The 19913-nt window shown below is 37.5% G+C and overlaps 1 protein-coding gene across 1 annotated transcript in view; it reads left to right on the forward strand.

Annotated features, from left to right (window-relative positions):
• The window catches only part of UGCG (UDP-glucose ceramide glucosyltransferase), a 38615-nt gene extending 19105 nt beyond the window's left edge, over window positions 1-19510 (forward strand). The window contains exons 3-9 of the mRNA XM_019034091.4: window positions 7011-7113; window positions 8936-9037; window positions 10545-10657; window positions 13664-13842; window positions 15427-15513; window positions 16312-16501; window positions 16968-19510. Coding sequence (XP_018889636.1) covers window positions 7011-7113; window positions 8936-9037; window positions 10545-10657; window positions 13664-13842; window positions 15427-15513; window positions 16312-16501; window positions 16968-17138 — 945 coding nt within the window. The 3' untranslated portion in view covers window positions 17139-19510. The remainder of the gene's footprint in view (window positions 1-7010; window positions 7114-8935; window positions 9038-10544; window positions 10658-13663; window positions 13843-15426; window positions 15514-16311; window positions 16502-16967) is intronic.
• The last annotated feature ends 403 nt before the right edge of the window (window positions 19511-19913 follow it).

A 19913-nucleotide genomic window follows, 5' to 3' on the forward strand; every position in this document is an offset into this window, starting at 1 on the left:
AAGACTCTACCCACTTGACTTTCAGTACAGTTTAGTTTTCCCTTTGCGGTCTCTATTCACTTGCCTCAATTTTTACCCTATTGCCGTAGTTTTTCCATAGCTGTTTTTGCTACTGGGAGAGTCGTCCCTCTTAATTTTTTTGGACAGGGTAGCTCAAATAATCAGAAGGAAGATGATATGCGCACTACACTTCTTATGGTGACTGGTTTTCATGCTCTTATTTCTTTTCTTTTAGCCTTTATTTTTCTCGGTAGCACCAATGAAAAGAATAGAGAAGACACAGATGTGATAGCCTTAATGCAGCACTTATTAAGTAGGTAGACATGAGTATCATTCAGTTGTATTTTTAGTGTTTTTATATTATTGCTTTGGAGCTTTGGAGTTTAGAAGCCTATTTTGGAGTATTGGAAGCTGTTCTGAAGCAAAAAAATTATATGTTCTAGTTTATGTGTGTTTATATGCTTAATAATTTTAGATATTTGAATTAAATACATGTGTTAACTTCAATCAATTAAATATATAATTTTTAAATAAGATATAATTGTACATACTTGTTTTTTCAAACTAAAAAATGGTAAAATTTAGCCTTTTGTAATTGAGAAAGATATAAATAAAATTAATTGTAAAATAAGCTTTGCAGTAAGAAAAATGGGAGATTTTCAAGCTCCATAAAAGTAAATGCAAAGGATAATTAATGTTTACGAATGAAAGAAATTTTCTATTGATTATGAATGAATCTTAGAGCATAGCTTAGAGTCATATGCATTATCATTGTGAAACTTAATCTCACATTTCAGTTTTTTAACCATCCTCTTTCACTTTCCCCATTTAACCACTCTTAAAATTGGTCATGGAATTTTTATGTTGTAGTGCTTGTGAGATGATAGTCATGGGATTTAAATACTTGAGGAAGTCAGTGAGGGGTTTAGTTGTAGAAAGAATGGTTTTTTGTGTTCGTTTTTGTTTTTAAGACAGTATCTTGCTTTGTCACCTGGGCTGGAGCATAGTGGCACAATCGTGGCTCACTGCAGCCTCGGCCTCCCAGGCGCAACCAGTCCTCCCACCTCACCCTCCCTGGTAGCTGGGACTATGGGCATGTGCTACCACACCTGGCTGATGTTTGTATTTTTTGTAGAGGGTGTTGCCATGTTGCCGGGGCTGGTCTTGAACTCTTGGGCTCAAGCAATCCCCCCACCTCAGCCTCCCAAAGTGCTGGGATTACAGACATGAGCCACCATGCCCTACTGAAAGAATTTTCAAAAGTAACCCCAGGGTTATATGTATCCATTGATTATGAGCATTTCTAATGACCCCATAACTGATTTCTTGTGAATGAACATTTTGGCCAGGCGTGGTGGCTTGTGCTTGTAATCCCAGCACTTTGGGAGGCTGAGGCGGGAGGATTGCTTGAGGCCAGGTGTTCAAGACCAGCCTGGCCAACACAGTGAGACCCCCACCTTCAAAAAAATAAAAATTAAAAAATTGAAATAAAAAATTGTTTTGGAAATTACAGTTTAGAATGATCTCAAGAGCTCTTGTTTTCACTTAGAGTAGTAGCTCTTTTTCCATTTAGTTATATCATTTAAGTGGGTTGAGGAGAAAGCTATTTTGACATTCATTGTAAGATGAAGAATAGCATCTGCAGATTATTTTATTCTTTGTTAGTACAGAATTTTATTTTCTAATTATAAAAGTATATTTAGCTGTATAAATAGGAAGTTTGGAAAGCAGAGGAGAAGTGCAAAGTACCTGCAATCTAAGGGAAATATTTGATCTCACAGCATTTTATTTACTTGGTGAAAACCAAATACAATGGCAAATGTTCCACAGGAGACTAAAGTTAAACCACTGAAATCACGCATATCTGAGCGTGAACAGACAAGGCATTTGTGTCACCAAGAAGTCAAGGAGACCCAAAATAAACATTTACGTGACTGCCAGGCGCAGTGCCCTTTCATATTTGCATTTTGCCTGGTGTGAACATTGTTTTACCAGAGTATGGAAATGTTTTCATTTTGGACATAACTTTCTCTTCTAATATTCGATTGGGACTATCATAGGCCATTTGGGGGAAAATAATAAAACATATCTTCAAGTTTTAAAATTTTACTTAATTTTGGACATGTGCAAGAAAATTTACTGCTACTGGTACTTGCTCTGAATTTCTAGGTTTCAATTTTGGTGAGACTAGACTAGTTGCTCTGAAAGATCTCTGTGCTGTATTCATCTTACAAATCTACTTTTATACTGATACTCATTCCTTGGGAAGACATAAAAGAATGAAAAGGTGATGCAGTTCATTTTCCACAACATTGAACACTCATTTGTCACCAGCGTAGAAGGGATTTGGGGAGAGATTAAGCAGTAGCAGGAATAGTCAATAATCTGCGTCTAAAGTGGCTTGCTGGCTTTACTTCAGTAAATTCTGGCCATGTGAAGAATACCTAAATCAACTATCAGAGTTATTAACAGTGAACCTGTCATAACTATGATTTTTTTTTTCTTTTTTGCAATTATAGAATTGATTTTTTTTTTTTCCTTTTGAGGCAGAATCTTGCTCTGTCACCCAGGCTGGAGTACAGTGCCACAATCTCGGCTCACTGCCACTTCCGCCTCCTGGGTTCAAGCAATTCTCCTGTGTCAGCCTCCCGAGAAGCTGGGATTACAGGCGCATGCCACTACCGCTGGCTAATTTTTATATTTTTAGTAGAGAGAGGATTTCATCATGTTGGCCAGGCTGGTCTTGAACTCCTGACCTCAGTTGATTCCCCTGCCTCCGCCTCCTAAAGTGCTGGGATTGCAGGTGTGAGCCACCGTGCCTGGCCTGATTTAACAATTTTAATACAGGGATTCTTAGCAAATAAAATATCTGATCAAATTGTGAAGACACAGAGCTGATAGCTGAAAAATGATTCCTGGTTAAAATCTGATACTTTAGAAAATACTTGGAATGCTGCCTCCAATTTGGTGTAATTTCCAATATCAAAAACAAATGAATCTTATGTATTTGAGTCTGAACTTTTTTTTGGATAATATGAATATGACTCTCATTTACACTCTGGCTAATCAGAAAGTATTTGTTTTTAATTAAAAATTATGTTTAAGCAGTGTAATCAATAAAAATTAAAACTTCAAACCTTGCATCAGGATAAAGGCAGACTGTACCTCCCTTACTTATAACCTCCCTACTTAACACTAGTATAGCATTTTTCTTCCCATTGAGTATATTTCTAGTACTATATTTTTACAAAGTTTTCTCTTGCTGGGGAAAATAAAAGCTAAGATTAGTTTTCTATTGTACTTTATGGAATTGCATTACTTATAAACATTTCCTTTCATCATATGTACTCATACTCACAAAATAGCATTAAAAAAGCATTAAAGGCTGGGCATAGTGGCTCATGCCTGTAATACCAGTACTTTGAGAGGCTGAGGTGGGCAGATCACTTGAGCCCAAGCATTCAAGACCAGCTCGTCGTCTGTACTAAAAATACAAAAATTAGCCAGGTGTGGTGCTGCACACCCATAGTCCCAGCTACTCGGGAGGCTGAGGTGGGAGGATTGCTTGAGCCTGGGAAGTTGAGGCTATAGTGAGCCAAGATCACGCCACTGCACTCCAGCCTGGGTGACAGTAAAAGACCCTGTCTCAAAAAAAACCATTAAAGAGACTATGCTGGCCAGGCACGGTGGTTCACACCTGTAATCTCAGCACTTTGGGAGGCCGAGGCAGGCAGATCACGAGGTCAGGAGATCGAGACCATCCTGGCTAGCACAGTGAAACTCCATCTCTACTAAAGAAAAATACAAAAAATTAGCCGGGCGTAGTGGCGGGTGCCTGTAGTCCCAGCTACTCGGGAGGCTGAGGCAGGAGAATGGCATGAACCCGGGAGGCCAAGCTTGCAGTGAGCTGAGATAGCGCCACTGCACTCCAGCCTGGGTGACAGAGCGAGACTCCATCTCAAAAAAAAAAAAAAAAAAAAGAAAGAAAGAAACTATGCTATGTTTGGAAAAACAAGGAACTCTTTAGAGCAAGCCTGGCTGAGCAGCCTCCTATAGTAGGAAAGCTCGTTGTTACTTTTGCCATTTGAAAAGTCACTTAACCTCTCTAATCATTATTGTGAAGGTCATTGCCTTTTTGGTGGCTCAGCCAAACATTGTTTTGAGAGTCTGGATGGGAGGCTGACTGACACTTTCTGTGACTTAGAGTCAGCTCTTAAGGAAATCTCAGGAGGATGGTAGAAGTAGGGCCCTTTCCATTTTCAGATTTTTATCTGGTCTCTGGAGACCAGGTAACTGTCAAGTTGGTTTCAGTACCTCTTGAGTGGCAATTTTCGTCAGTCATCATTAGAGGTAGATATTGGATAGAATATATAATAACAGCAGTAGGTAGGTAGAAAGTATGAGGAAAATATACATTGTTTTCCTCATCGACGTAATTATTAAGAAAACATGTTTTTCATTTGACAAAAAATCTTATTAGCTAAACCTTCTTCATTAACCTTAGTCTTGGTTCTTTTGTGATCAACTGCAAATTTCTTTTATTTTTATTTTCCCCAAGATGGAGTTTCACTCTTGTTGCCCAGGCTGGAGTACAGTGGCGCAATCTCAGCTCACTGCGACCTCCCTCCGCCTCCCAGGTTCAGGCGATTCTCCTGCCTCAGCTTCCCAAGTAGCTGTGATTACAGGTGTGTGCCACCATGCCTGCTAATTATTGCATTTTTAGTAGAGACGGGGTTTCACCATGTTGGTCAGGCTGGCCTCGAACTCCTGACCTCAGGTGATCCACCCGCCCTGGCCTCCAAAGTGCTGGGATTACAGGCTTGAGCCACCACGCCTGGCCCACAAATTTTTTTATTGGCAGTTTTTGCTGAGATTATAGGTAGTGGGCAAACAATTGTTATTATGCTCACAGGCACTATAAACATTTTATTTCTGCTTTTTACTCGTGTATGCTTATCAGTGGAAGTAAATATAACAGACTTTGTCGTTCTCTTGAGTTAGTTAGCTTTGTTATGTTTTCATGGACATAATCAACCTCCCTTCTGTGCTTAAAAATGTTCGACCAGTTTTATGTTGTCGTCGTTTTGTTTTGTTTTTTGAGATGGAGTCTTGCTCTGTCGCCCAGGCTGGAGTGCAGTGGCGTGATCTGGGCTCGCTTCAGTCTCCACCTCCTGGGTTGAAGTGATTCTCCTGCCTCAGCCTCCCAAGTAGCTGGGATTATAGGCGCGTGCCACTACACTTGGCTAATTTTTCGTATTTTTAGAAGAAACAGGGTTTCACCATGTTTCCCAGGCTGGTCTCAAAAACCTGACCTCAAGTGATCCACCAGCCTTGGCTTCCTGAGGTGCTGGGATTACAGGCATGAGCCACCGTGCCTGGCCGTTCAACCAGTTTTAGAAAAGATTTGGTAGGAAATTTCTTCACTGAGTCAACATGAATTTATTACCACTTCTGGGGAAAAAAATCACTACTTAGAATACATATCCTACAAATAATAGAGTAGTATTTTTGTATGTTAAGGACAAATACTTAAAATATTTAGTTGTTGACTGAGCATGGTGGCTCACGCCTGTAATCCCAGCACTTTGGGAGGCAGAGGCAAGCAGATCCCAAGGTCACGAGTTTGAGACCAGCCCGGCCAATGAAACTCCGTCTCTACTAAAAATACAAAAATTAGCCGGACATGGTGGCGGGCGTCTGTAGTCCCAGCTACTCCTGCTTGGGAGGCTGAGGCAGGAGAATCCATTGAACCTGGGAGGTGGAGGTTGCAGTGAGCTGAGATCATGCCACTGCATTCCAGCCTGGGTGACAGTGAGACTCTGTCTCAAAAAAAAAAAAAAAATTGAGTTGTTAATGGAAATTTAGGGGTTCAGTTCAGGATTTTATAAATCTGGCTGCATGTCAGATCACCCCAGAGATTCTGACTCAAAAGTCTAAAATAGGGTCCAATTCTCTTTTTAAAATAAATGCCCCAGGGTGATTTTTTTTTTTTTTTTTGAGGCAGGGTCTCACTCTGTTTCCCAGGCTGAAATGTAGTGGCGCAGTCTTCGGCTCACTGCAGCCTCAACCTCCTGGGCTCAAGCAATCCTCCCACCTCAGCCTCTCAAGTAGCTGGGACCACAGGCATGCCTCACCATGCCCAGCTAATTTTAAAAATTTTTTGTAGAGACAGGGCCTCGCCTTTTTGCCCAGGCTGCTCTGGAGCACCTAGGCTCAAGCAGTCTTCCCACCTTGACCTCCCAAAGTGCTGGGATTACAAGCATGAGCCACCGTGCCCAGCCCCAGGGTAATTTTGTCACAGCTGGGCAAGTGTTAAGAAATGCCTTTCTTAATTTACTGTTAAAAATCTAAACATAGCACTGGGCAAAATAAAGTTGTAGGTATTTTCGTAGTTACAAGGCTAAGCATGCATTTCAAGATCGTAAATGTCCATTCAAATCAAATTCTGTTTTGTTTCAAAAAGTTACGAAACAAAAAAGGGTAATCTTACTTTGTCCTTTTCATGTGATGAATTTGGAAGGGCCCTTTAAATTTATTATAATGGGATTTTATATGAAATTTGTTGCACCTTCATGAAATAATATTAAGTATAGAGACAAAGCTTCTAGAGAGAGGTTGTGTTTATTTTGCTTCCTTTTGATGTCACTTTTTACTCTGCTAGGCACCCTGTGAGCAGTTAGTAAATCTTCAGTAGTGATGGCCATGGACAAGCTTGAGATCCAGTTAATTCCTAGGAGATTCCTATCTGGGAATGGCAAGACTGCAATTGCCGGCACTGCCAGTCTCTTCCTTATTTATTCTGCTTGCAGATAGGCTCCTAATTAGAAGCTTCACTCCATTAAAGCAACACTTGTTATCATAAGTGTTTGCATCCATTGTGAATGCTCTCTTTTAAAACTTTGCATAATACAATTGCTTGTTTTTTCCTGTGCTTTTTGTTCAATCAATACATGCTAGTAAGTGCTTATTTTTTTAAAGAATTTAATTTACATACAATGCTTTTTGACTAGTATGAAGTGCTCCTTTGTGTACAAGATCATGATGATCCAGCCATTGATGTATGTAAGAAGCTTCTTGGAAAATATCCAAATGTTGATGCTAGATTGTTTATAGGTAAGTAACAAATTCTGTAGTAACCATTTTCCGTTGATAGTATTAAGTATCAGTAATCTCTGCATTGAACTGAAGATTAAGGTGTTAGCCATGTTTGTTTTAAACATGTTTGTTGGAGTACTGAAAGGTGTTTACGTCCTTTTGAGAAAAGTTATAAAAACAAAGGTTTTTTTTTCATATCTGAGATGAACAAAATCACACACAAAATAATATTTTTCCCATTAATCAGACATGAGGGTCTGTTATTTTTTGTTTCTTCAATATTTTAAATGTGTGGCCTTTTCTATATCTTACTGACTATAATTGGAGTGAATGATAGAATTCACTTTTATTACATTACAAGAAGGGTATTTTTCCAAAAGCCTACAGGCTTATTTGAAAGACTTGTAGAGGTGTGTTTGCCATTAATTTTTTTTTAACATAGAGCTGATGTGGTCTCTCTAAAAAACAAGTAAGTTGTATAAAATGATATCAGATCTTTGCTATTTGAAGATAGGGCAATGATTTAAATTTTTTATTAGCTTAAAATGCAAATTTGAAAATTAATATAAGTGTAGCATGCCTACGAATTAATCAGGACCATTACAAATCTATCAACTCATGGTCAGAGATGCTCATTCTTCACATGTGCTATCTTAAATTATTTACTGTCATATATTTATGGGGTTTTTTTGGTTTTTTTTTCCTTTGATACGGATTTTTTGCTCTTATCACCCGGGCTGGAGTGCAATGGCACGATTTCAGCTCAGTGCAACCCCTTCCACCCGGGTTCAAGCGATTCTCCTGCTTCAGCCTCCTGAGCAGCTGGGATCACAGGCGTGCATCACCATGCCCAGCTAATTTTTTTGTATTTTTAGCAGAGACAGGGTCTCACCACGTCAGGCTGGTCTTGAACTGCTGACCTCAGGTGATCCACCTGCCTCGGCCTCCCAAAGTGCTGGGATTATAGCCTCCCCAGTAGCTGGGATTACAGTCAGGCGCCACCACGCTCAGCTAATTTTTTTGTATTTTTAATAGAGATGGGGTTTCGCCATGTCATACTGGTCTCGAATTCCTGACCTCAGGTGATCCACCCCCCTCGACCTCCCAAAGTGCTGGGATTACAGGCGTGAGCCCATGACACCTGGCCATGTGTGTTTATATTTAATAAACCTTTATTAAATATAATCTCACTGTATTTATGAATTTATACTGTTTTAATTATAGCTTCAAAATAACGCCTATAGCTCTTTCCGTTAGGATTATTTTTTAAATTGACAAATAAAATTTGTATATATTTTTGGTGTACAGCATGATGTTTTGAAATATATATATATACACACATTGTGGAATAGCTAAATTAAGTTAATTAACATATGTATTACCACACATATTTATTCATGGTGGGAAATCTCTCTTAGCAGTTTTCAAGTAAACAACATGTTGTTATATACTTTCTCATGTACTTAGACTTTATTTGTGGTGAGAAATCTACTCTTAGTCATTTTCAAGTATACCATACATTGTTGTTACCTATACTTGCCATGTTGTGCAATTGCCGTTTAATATTGACTCATACTTAACTACTAAGGCAAGGACTTAAGAATTAGAAAAAGTGAAACAGTGAATTTTCAAAGATAAATGATACAGTTTTCCTTTTGAGAATGGACAGTTTTTTCCTAAATATATTATTATGAATAATAGAGAATGTTAAATAATATGAAAGTATGTTTATTTTAATTATTAAATATGCAAGTATTTTCATTTCTATCATGTATCTTTATACTATAAAATATTTTTAATGTTGCATAAATCTTTTACTACTATACCTTTACATTTTTAGGTGGGAAAAAAGTTGGCATTAATCCTAAAATTAATAATTTAATGCCAGGATATGAAGTTGCAAAGTATGATCTTATATGGATTTGTGATAGTGGAATAAGAGGTGAGGTTTTTTTCTTATTTATTTTATAAAACTATTACTTTGAAGATAAAATGCTAAAAGCAGTCTCAGATACATTCATGAGTTCTTTTTATTTGCCTAAAAGAGTAATTTATTTCATCATCATTTCATGGTAATATGTCCAGTTATGCTTACTAAGATTTTGATTTTTTTAATCCTAAACTAGAATGTTACATGTATTAAAATGTTTTCATTTTGAAGAGAAAATTTCAACCATTAAATTAAAAATGATTGTGGTTCATTATATAATCTGCAAGCTTTCCCATGGGTGTAACTTTTCCCTTGTTTGCCTGACACTTATCTTTAATGTGTTTCGGCTTGCGTAATACGCTGTCTCACAAAGGGACAGAAATTAATAGGTGCATATTTTACTAAAACACATACACTTATGGGACTATACACATGACTTTTTACTTAAATGATTTTAGCAAGAAGCCTTTCATATACTGAAATTATAACTTGCATTTTTGAACACTCATAATAGTTTCAGTGTTCTATAATATTTTCTTATATTCTAATTGCCTTAAGTTTCTCAACCCCAATACTGTTCACATTTTGGGCTTTGTTGTGGGAGCTGTCTTGTAGGATGTTTAGCAGCATCCCTGGTATCTAACATGAGATGCCAGTAGTACCCCCTTCTCAGTAGTAAAAGCAAAAATATCTTCAGATGTTGCCAGATGTCCCCTGTGGGGCAGAATTGCCCCCAGTTGAGAAGCACTGACCTAGAATATGAGTATTTAAGGTCCAAATACAACTTTTCTTTATACAGTAGATTTAGTTCTTAAAGACTTGGAGGAAATGAAAAATAAGGTCATGTAAAAATGATGTGAGATGTTTGCTAAAGACTGGGCAATAATTTAAATTTTTTATTAGCTTAAAATGCAAATTAGAAAATGAACATAAATGTTGTACTCCTATGAGTTAATCAGGACCATTACAAATCTATCAGCTGGTCAGAGATGATGTTCATTCTTCATATTTGCTATCTTAAATTATTTACTATCATACATTTTTCAGTGTACAGATCTCTGTTCAATATAATCACGTTCCATTCCTGTGTGGAAATCTGATACTCACAGAGAAAATAGTCTCATTTCCTATGGTTGGAGAGTAGAGAAGCTAGCACGAGAACTGAGGTCCTTTAGCCTCTGCTCCTGAGCCTTTTCCACTAGGACACATTGTCCTTATTCCAAATTAGAAGTTCCAACAGGGGGTAACTTTTTCAAAGTATATTCTGCCTCTGGTACATAGTAGGTATATACTGGGCTAAAAAATGTATAAATTAGCTTTTGAGAATTAGGCCCTTTTGAAATTTTGTATTCTCCTCAGAAAGGTGGTTGAGATTCATTTTATTAGATCCATATGTTTAAAATAATGTATTTTATTAAGAATGTAATAACAATTCACAAAATATATTTTGTATTAATGGGCATTCTACTAAAAACAAATTTTCTTTTCTCCCCCTCTCTGCCTTTTTTTTAAATTGTAGTAATTCCAGATACGCTTACTGACATGGTGAATCAAATGACAGAAAAAGTAGGCTTGGTTCACGGGCTGCCTTACGTAGCAGACAGACAGGGCTTTGCTGCCACCTTAGAGCAGGTGAGTATGGTGGTTATAAATCATGTTCATGGTATCAGACCCCTCATTTCCCAGAAGCTTGAGACTATGGGAGCTGGAATTAGGTATCTCAAGTTAACTGTATTAAGTCCATTTGGGAACCTGCTGTGTTCTGGAAGCCCTGAGTTGAGAGCAGCTGTTTTCATTAGTGAGGAAATTCTTGGGACCCTGACTGTACCCTGGCAGTGAACAGCTGTGCGCAGGAAATGCCTGTGGTCTTATTGCCGGCTGAACACAGTCTAACCTCTTGCCTTGTAGTATTCACTTCCAGTTCTAGAGTTCAGTTCTTTATATTGTTCTTTCAAACATTGGATCTGAAAAGAACCGCTGGCCCCCTCCTCCCCAAGCTTTCTTTTTTTTTTTTTTTTTTTTGAGACAGAGCCTTGCTCTGTTGCCCAGGCTGGAGTGCAGTGGCACGATCTCGGCTCACTGCAACCTCCACTTCCCAGGTTCAAACGATTCTTCTGCCTCAGCCTCCCAAGTAGCTGGGATTTCAGGTGTGCTACCACACCTGGCTAACTTTTGTGTTTTTAGTAGAAATGGAGTTTCACCATGTTGGCCAGGCCGGCCTCAAACTCCTGACCTCAAGTGATCCGCCTGCCTCAGCCTCCCAAAGTGCTGGGATTACGGGCATGAGCCACTGCACCCAGCCCTCAAAAGAACCTTTTTAAAATATCACAAAGTATTTCAAATATACAGAAAAGAAAATGTATTCATACAAGTCCTTATAAAACCTATTTGATATACTTTTAAAACATATTTCTAATAATTACCTGAGAAACTTATGTTTTCATTTTATTTTTTCTCCAACTTAGAAATAGTAACATCCATAGGAAACTATAAATAATGGAAAAGTATAAGATGCAAAAAAACAAAAACCAACAACCTAGAACCCTAACAATTACAGGAAGTTTCTGGGGTTTTTTTGGGTTTTTTTTGGTTTTTTTTGAGATGGAGTCTCGCTCTGTCACCGAGGCTGGAGTGCAGTGGCACAATCTCGGCTCACTGCAAGCTCTGCCTCCTGGGTTCACGCCATTCCGTTCTCCTGCCTCAGCCTCCTGAGTAGCTGGGACTACAGGTGCCCGCCACCATGCCTGGCTTATTTGTTGTATTTTTGATAGAGACAGGGTTTCACCGTGTTAGCCAGGATGGTCTCGATCTCCTGACCTCGTGATCCACCCTCCTCGGCCTCCCAAAGTGCTGGGATTACAGGCGTGAGCCACCACGCCCGGCCGGAAGTTTCTGTTTTTAAAAATAAAGGTTTGTTGTATCATTTGGACACTTTGGAGTCTTTATTTCCCCCACTGCCTCCTTCTGGGCCCTTTAGAAAACATTGTTGAGATAGTATTCTAAAAATAATCTGTATCTTATTTTTGTGACTTTGTAAGCTTTTCCCATATCATTAATAGCTTTTCATAAAAGTAATTTTTATTGGCTGTATCATAGGCCATCGTATGTGTGTCCTATGCTTGAGTTAATCATTCCTGTACTGTTAAACATTTGGGAGGAAAAATTTGTTGTAATGTTATAAGGACAGATAACGTGATTTCAGTCTTTAAATATGTCAACTTGCTCTTAAGCATATCTGCATTTATATTCTTTTGAATTGCAGTCTTATGATTGCCACATATCTGAAGGGGTAAAGGTACATTGTGGGAACTTGCATCTGGCCTTTGGCAGTTTGAACCATGAGCTCTTTCTTCATATTGCCTGTAAATATATTTGTCCTACTGCAAGAAATTGTTAGTCTTAAATACCAGAATTTTTGTTTAGAAAAAGAAACTGAGTAGCCACTTTAAAATAAAATACAATGTATTCTAATATACCAAATTGTATTTTTGTCTTAGAAATATCTAAATTGATACAGATGTCAATAACATCTCCGTGATGTATATGTCAATAAACATCTCCCAGAATACACCCATTCCCTTAGTGTAGGTTTAATCTCTGGAAGTCACTCTGCCATACTTAGAATTAATCATTCTCAACTGTAAAGAGCACATTCAGCTCAGTGACTAACATCTCATTCCTAAGACCTCAATAACTACTAAGGAATTAAGATATGTGCCTCTGTTCTTAGAAGTCAGGTTCAGTTCAGTCCCACAAACACTAGGGCTTCACTGGGGTCTGGGTTCAGGGTAGGTAGCAAGAATCGTAATCATAATTGCCCCTTAGAATTCTCTTGCTCTGCACTGTGTGTGTAACTCCTAAGAAAGATCACTACTCTTTATTTCAGGCTAATTAGAAAAGGCAACATATCTGAGGTGTAAATAATAAATAGGATTTTATGTCTGCTAAGTAGGGTAATAACAGTCCTTTTCTACCATTGATTTATCAGCTTATATATCTTATGACTTCAGAGTATATGCAGAGAAATGGCAGTAGGGGATGAGAGAATTTTAGTATCCCCCTTATGAAAAATACATTGAAAAAAATGGAGAAATTGGGAAGAATCTTAGTGACTAAGGGAGAGGGAGCAGCTAGCTACAAAAGGATGCAAGAAAAGGAATTAAGAAATAGGATTGTGTCCCCTCCCCACCCCCCACCCCCCAAAAAATAGGATTGTCCTGAAGGTTGATATACCTAAGGGTGGTGTGTGTATGCATGCATGTATATATACACACATATACGTAACATACAAATATGTATATTGATCCCAGTAAAGTAGATGTGTGTGTATTATTTACATGAACACCCTAAAAACAAGATACATTGAATATTTGTTAATATTTTATATATCAATGAGTGATATTTTTACCTTATTTTGTATCTAAATTAAGTTTTATTTGGATGCATTTTTAGCTTACTAACTGTGCTTGCTCTATGAAAGCAATATTGTCTACCACTTTTTATTCAGGTAGTCTATGTAAGAATAATAGGATATTCACTCAATCATACTTATAAAAAAACCATTGGGAAAAACAGTTCGTAAACACCATGCTTTTAACATGAAATTCTAATCATACACGTTTGTGGTTTTTTGGGCAGGTATATTTTGGAACTTCACATCCAAGATACTATATCTCTGCCAATGTAACTGGTTTCAAATGTGTGACAGGAATGTCTTGTTTAATGAGAAAAGATGTGTTGGATCAAGCAGGAGGACTTATAGCTTTTGCTCAGTACATTGCCGAAGATTACTTTATGGCCAAAGCGATAGCTGACCGGTAAGACAACTAAATGAAACCATAGTATTTTTATTACCTAACTTCTGTTGGTTTATTCTTTTTGTTCAACCTATAGATTAGGGCTTTTTAATTTAATTTTATTTTTTTTGCTAGTAAGTACAGAATAGGTCAATAATTTTATTATTTTGTTTGTTTTTGAGACAGAGTCTTGCTCTGTCACCTAGGCTGGAGTGCAGTGGCGCGATCTTAGCTCACTGTAGCCTCTGCCTCCCGGGTTCAAGTGATTCTCATGCCTCAGCCACCAGAGCACCTGGGACTACAGGCATGTACCACCATGCACACTAATTTTTGTAATTTTAGTAGAGATGGGGTTTCTTCATGTTGGCCAGGCTGGTCTTGAACTCCTGAACTCAAGTGATCTGCCCACCTCGGCCTCCTAAAGTGCTGGGATTACAGGTATGAGCCACCACACCCAGCAGATCAATAATTTTAGAGAGTAATTCATATTCTAATTATAGAATTGTAGATATGTACTAATGAAGAAAGTAAATGTTCTGATTCCCCTACATTTTTCAAATTAATGTGTTTTAAAGTGATTAAAAGTAAGTTTCTCTGTGTTTAGAATTTTTACTATATAGATACAAATTTCAGTGTTTTAGAGGAATTAAAACTATCAGTGCAGTCATAAACTAGTAGGTGAAAATTTAAAGACTATCATTTCAAAATTTGAAATTTGTCAGTGAATTATATGATACTTTGCTAAGAAGCCACTGAAAGATTCATTTGACTGACTTAGCATTTCTCTATCACAAAATACTTGTTTTGTTTTGTGTTTTTTTTTGGGGACAGTCTCGCCCTGACACCCAGGCTGGAGTGCAGTGGCGCAATCTCGGCTCACTGCAGTCCACCTCCTGGGTTCAAACGATTCTCCTGCTTCAGCCTCCCAAGTAGCTGGGATTATAGGTGCCCGCCGCCACACCCAGCTACTTTTTTTTGTATGTTAGTAGAGGCGGGGTTTCACCATGTTGGCCAGGCTAGTCTTGAACTCCTGACCTCGTGATCCGCCCGCCTCAGCCTCCCAAAGTGCTGGGATTACAGGCATGAGCCACTGCACCCAGCCTAAAATACTTGTTTTTAAAGGAGATCACTGCCTTGTGTGAGAATTCTTTTAAATTTTTTAAAAACTGAAGTGTGTTTTAAATACAAATTCTGTCATGATTGTGTTCATGTGGTTCATGGTTTCCTAGTGTCTCCCATGAGATCCATAATGCCACTTTCTGTTTACATGTCTTGTTGTTTGGTTAGTAGTCATCAGAGACTAATCTATTAAATATGGAGCCCTTTCCATTTTTTTTCAAAATGACTGCATTTTAAGTTTCTTAAATTGTAAAGTAAGGTGGGCACAGTTTCTTCTAGTTCTTAGATGGTGCTGTCACAGGCCAGCATAATTGCTAAACCATCCATACGTATGGTAGACCTTAAGTCATGTGCTAATCATGAAAGCTGGGCTCACCCTGAATACCGGCAGTTGCCTGGTCTTTATAATGATTACTGAATGCATAACCAGTTACGCTTGCATGTGTTCATCATCATAACTTATTTTCTAATTATCTTAATTTTCAGAGGTTGGAGGTTTGCAATGTCCACTCAAGTTGCAATGCAAAACTCTGGCTCATATTCAATTTCCCAGTTTCAATCCAGAATGATCAGGTAAATCCTTTTTATACTTCGTTAAAAGGAAAGTGGGGGGGGGGGGGGGGGTGGTAATTTTTACAGGTTTAATGTAGTTCAGTGAATGTACCTAAAGGTTGAAGATTTTTGTTTAGTTGCAGAAAATAGAGTTTAACGTCTGTGTTTAAGATAAATATAATGTCTAAATGTATTTTATTTGCTGTATGACACTGAAAGCACTCAATAGAGAAATGTTGAGACTGAATTTTTTAATATGCTGATCTTTATTTTCTTTCTGTGCTGATTAAATTTTATAATCTGTATTCATCAGAGCGTAGGCCATACAAATGAATTTAAAGACATTTTTCTTTGACATCCTAGACAAAAATAGAAAAGAGAGTCATTAAAAAAAATTTTTAGGTTGTGTGTGGTGGCTCACACCTGTAATCCCAGCGCTTTGGCAGGCCAAAGCGAGAGGACTGCTTGAGCCCAGGAGTTTGAGAGCAGCCTGGGCAAAATGGTGAAATCCTGTCTCTACAAAAAATGCAAAAATTAGCCAGGTGTGGTGGCGTGTACACCTGTGGTCCCAGCTACTTGGTGGGATGAGGTGGGAAGATCGCTTGAGCCTGGGAGATTGAAGCTACAGTGAGTGCCACTGCCCTCCAGCCTGGGCGACAGAGCAGAACCCCATCTCAAGTAAAAAAAAAAACAAAAAAAGTTTAAAGAGAATGGTCTTTCTATCACAAGGTAAAAAAATTGATTATTTGAGGGAAAAAAAAAAGGATTCGTCTTGTAGCCAGGATATTGTTTTAAAGAAAATCCTTTTTGTTTTTCCAGGTGGACCAAACTACGAATTAACATGCTTCCTGCTACAATAATTTGTGAGCCAATTTCAGAATGCTTTGTTGCCAGTTTAATTATTGGATGGGCAGCCCACCATGTATTCAGATGGGATATTATGGTATTTTTCATGTGTCATTGCCTGGCATGGTTTATATTTGACTACATTCAACTCAGGGGTGTCCAGGTATGTGGATAGGCATGAAAAGGTTGGCAGTCCCTTGGTGGAACTAGAGCTATTTCAATTTAGAAAAAGTTGAAGGAAATCTATCTGAGCCATTCTTCAGCTTCCCATTGTAGGTTAGTCTCAGGTTTGAACATTACTTTCTCTAGTGGAATGTTGACGCAAAACTTAAGTTGATTTGCAACTTTCTATTGGTTATATAATCACTTTTACTAAGCTTCCAAAAACATGAAGTTAATTAAATCAGTGAGTATTCAAACTAATAATACATTAAGATAGCAGTTATTTTAATGCTTCATTAACAATTAGCATTTTCTTGAACGGTATAACATGGCAGTTAAATTACATAAGGAAGCAGACTTGATTTTACATAGTATACTTAGAAAAGTGAAATCCAAGAATTTAATTTTTTAACCTTGTCTTTAGTTTGACAGTGAGTGAAATTAAAAAAATTTTTTTCCATTCCTAGGGTGGCACACTGTGTTTTTCAAAACTTGATTATGCAGTCGCCTGGTTCATCCGCGAATCCATGACAATATACATTTTTTTGTCTGCATTATGGGACCCAACTATAAGCTGGAGAACTGGTCGCTACAGATTACGCTGTGGGGGTACAGCAGAGGAAATCCTAGATGTATAACTACAGCTTTGTGACTGTATATAAAGGAAAAAAGAGAAGTATTATAAATTATGTTTATATAAATGCTTTTAAAAATCTACCTTCTGTAGTTTTATCACATGTATGTTTTGGTATCTGTTCTTTAATTTATTTTTGCATGGCACTTGCATCTGTGAAAAAAAAAAACACATCTGTAGTCTTGGCCAAATGATACACTTTATTTTGTGGAAGTAGAGAATCAAGAGAATTGGTTCTAGGAACCTGGGTTTGTTCATCATTGTTGTTTATTTTTTTAAAATAAATAAATATATATATAGATGCTCTGTAACAAACTCTATGACAGTATCCTTCAGTAGAGAAAGTTTCTTATTTGTGAGTACACTCTTTTACAACGTTTACGGGTGGCAGCAGCTTTGCTTTAGAGTTTAGAAGATAATAGAAGGAATGACTATTCATGTCCAAAGTGAATGGTTTTGTGCAGTGAACAACACATGGCGAGGTACTAACTGAGAAACTTTTTCATGCTTTATGCCTACCTCTTGTAGTTGTTGCAGAGCAAATATAAATTGTAATAAGATAGCTAGGCCTTGCAGAAACAAACAGAAAAACTTAAAAAAAAATGATATAAGAGCTGGAGTCTAGTATTTATATGAATCTGTGAGAGATAATTTTTTTGGTCTCACTGCAATGAACCAAAAGCGGCTGAGTTTGGTTTTTAATTGTAGCCATGTATTGAAGGCATCTTTTTGACCAACTCTTGTTGGTTCTGTCTTGAACCATTGTTAATCACTGTGCTGTAATTAGTATAGCTAAATCTTTTCCTTCCTTGCTCCTCCCCCAGCCCACCCCGTCTTCCCTTAACATTTTTTCAGGGGGGGTTGGGAGTGGTTTCGTTTTAGTGTGAGTGGATGTTTTGATAGTTGTAAGGAAAAAATGCATTTCAGACACATTTCACACATGAGCTATTTTCTTACACAGTATGTCTTATTGTTAATAAGAATGTAATTTCATGATACAAGTATTTAATATCTTTTTTAAGTCAGTAAATATTCTAGCCATCAATAAATTGCAGTAGAGTATTAAGAGGGGACAGGATGAGTTTACTCTTAAAATTAATCAGTATCAAACTAAGTCTACTGTGTGTTTTTTTTTTTGTTTTTTTGTTTTTGTTTGTTTACTATTATAGTAAGTCTAGTCTTATTTAAATTGGATTTTTGTATTCCAGTTTATATGACAAAATAGACTAGATCAGCGCTGGTTGTAAATGCATGCTGTACCTCACTGTTTTCTCCCCATCATGCCGCTAAACTTGCTCGCCAGGTTGTGCTTAACTTGTGGTGAACTGGACTTGATTTTGTTTTGTTTTGTTTTGTTTTTTAAAAAAAAAAAAAAAATGTAAGGGACAGTGCATAAGCCTTTTCTTTGTTAAGTAGTGGTGTTTTGCTTTTTCTTCAGGATTGGATGGCATGTTGTCCACAGGAATGCCTACTGCAGGGCTAACACTGGCAATATGGCAGCTTTAAATTCTGAGTTACTACAGTCTCCATGTCAAAGCATAATGTGTAGCATATCAGCAATAACTACATATTTATAGAAAACACTTTTTCACTTTACTGAGCCAATTCATTTAATTGTCAAATGTCTATATCCATGGTTTAAATGGCAACATATCTATAAGTATGTATACACATTATATTTAAGCTTTTCTCTGGGCCAAACTGCTTCATCCTTTTTTCTTTCTTTCTTTCTTTTTTTTTTTTTAGCCTTATGATGAATTTGTTTGAAGGGCATTTTCTTTATGAACAAAGGCTTGGATGCATATTCCTTTCTTTCTGTGAATGGGTATTGTTCCCTGAGGGAAGTTGCACAGTGAAAACCAGTCTGGTTGTGACCCACTACATGTTTTGTTTTTAATCACTATTACCTGAGTTGAACTTTGCTCACCATGTTTGTACTTGTTGGTCTGTTTAATGAAGTTTGGTTGATGCCATCCTTTGCACTGCCGAAGTGTAATCTTGTGTATTACTTAGCTTTCTGCTGATCTCAGTATGGACAGTGTAACAACAAAACCAAAATGGCTGGACAGACTTCTTGTGTTTTGTAAATATAAACTAGGACGGTTCTGTAGGTTTGTTCAGTGTGCTAGTGGAGTATTTCCTTAATGTAAAGCTTCACTTAACAGAGAGATTCTTTGTTTAGCAAGCTTGGAGTGATGATAAAATGGTAAGAAATAATATAAATGTTGAAGAAAGCATCACAACAGAACTATAGGAGTCTAAATTTAATAAATCTTTAAAAAAAAACCAGTGTCTAGAATATATACCATGTTTTATTATTTAAAATCATTGTCTTAAATTTTTGTTCAAAAAATAAAAATTTGAATACAATCAAAACGTTCGTAATAGTGTATTTTTTGTTCTTCTGTATTTTTATAAGTAGCATGTTCCACCATTCACATCAGAATTATTAGAAGAGTTCTATCAAGTATTCCTTTTGAAATCTTCCTTTTACCTGAGCCATAGGTAAAATAAATAAGGACATAGGCAGTCCTGTGACTTAAGTATGGCTTTTCTACATTGGTTGCCTGTTAAAATCACCTGGAGAACTTGTTAAAAAAAAAAAATACGCAACACACACCCTGGGCCCTGTACACAACACACACACACACCCTGGGCCCTGTACACAACACATAACACAACACACACACACATGCACACACACCCCCTGGGCCCTGCCCACATAGATTTTGGTGTAATCATTCTGGGTGAGGCCTGAGCTCTTCTACCCGTGATTCTA

The sequence above is a fragment of the Gorilla gorilla genome, chromosome 13, assembly GCF_029281585.2.
Source record: "Gorilla gorilla gorilla isolate KB3781 chromosome 13, NHGRI_mGorGor1-v2.1_pri, whole genome shotgun sequence".
In the NCBI taxonomy this organism is placed as follows: domain Eukaryota; kingdom Metazoa; phylum Chordata; class Mammalia; order Primates; family Hominidae; genus Gorilla; species Gorilla gorilla.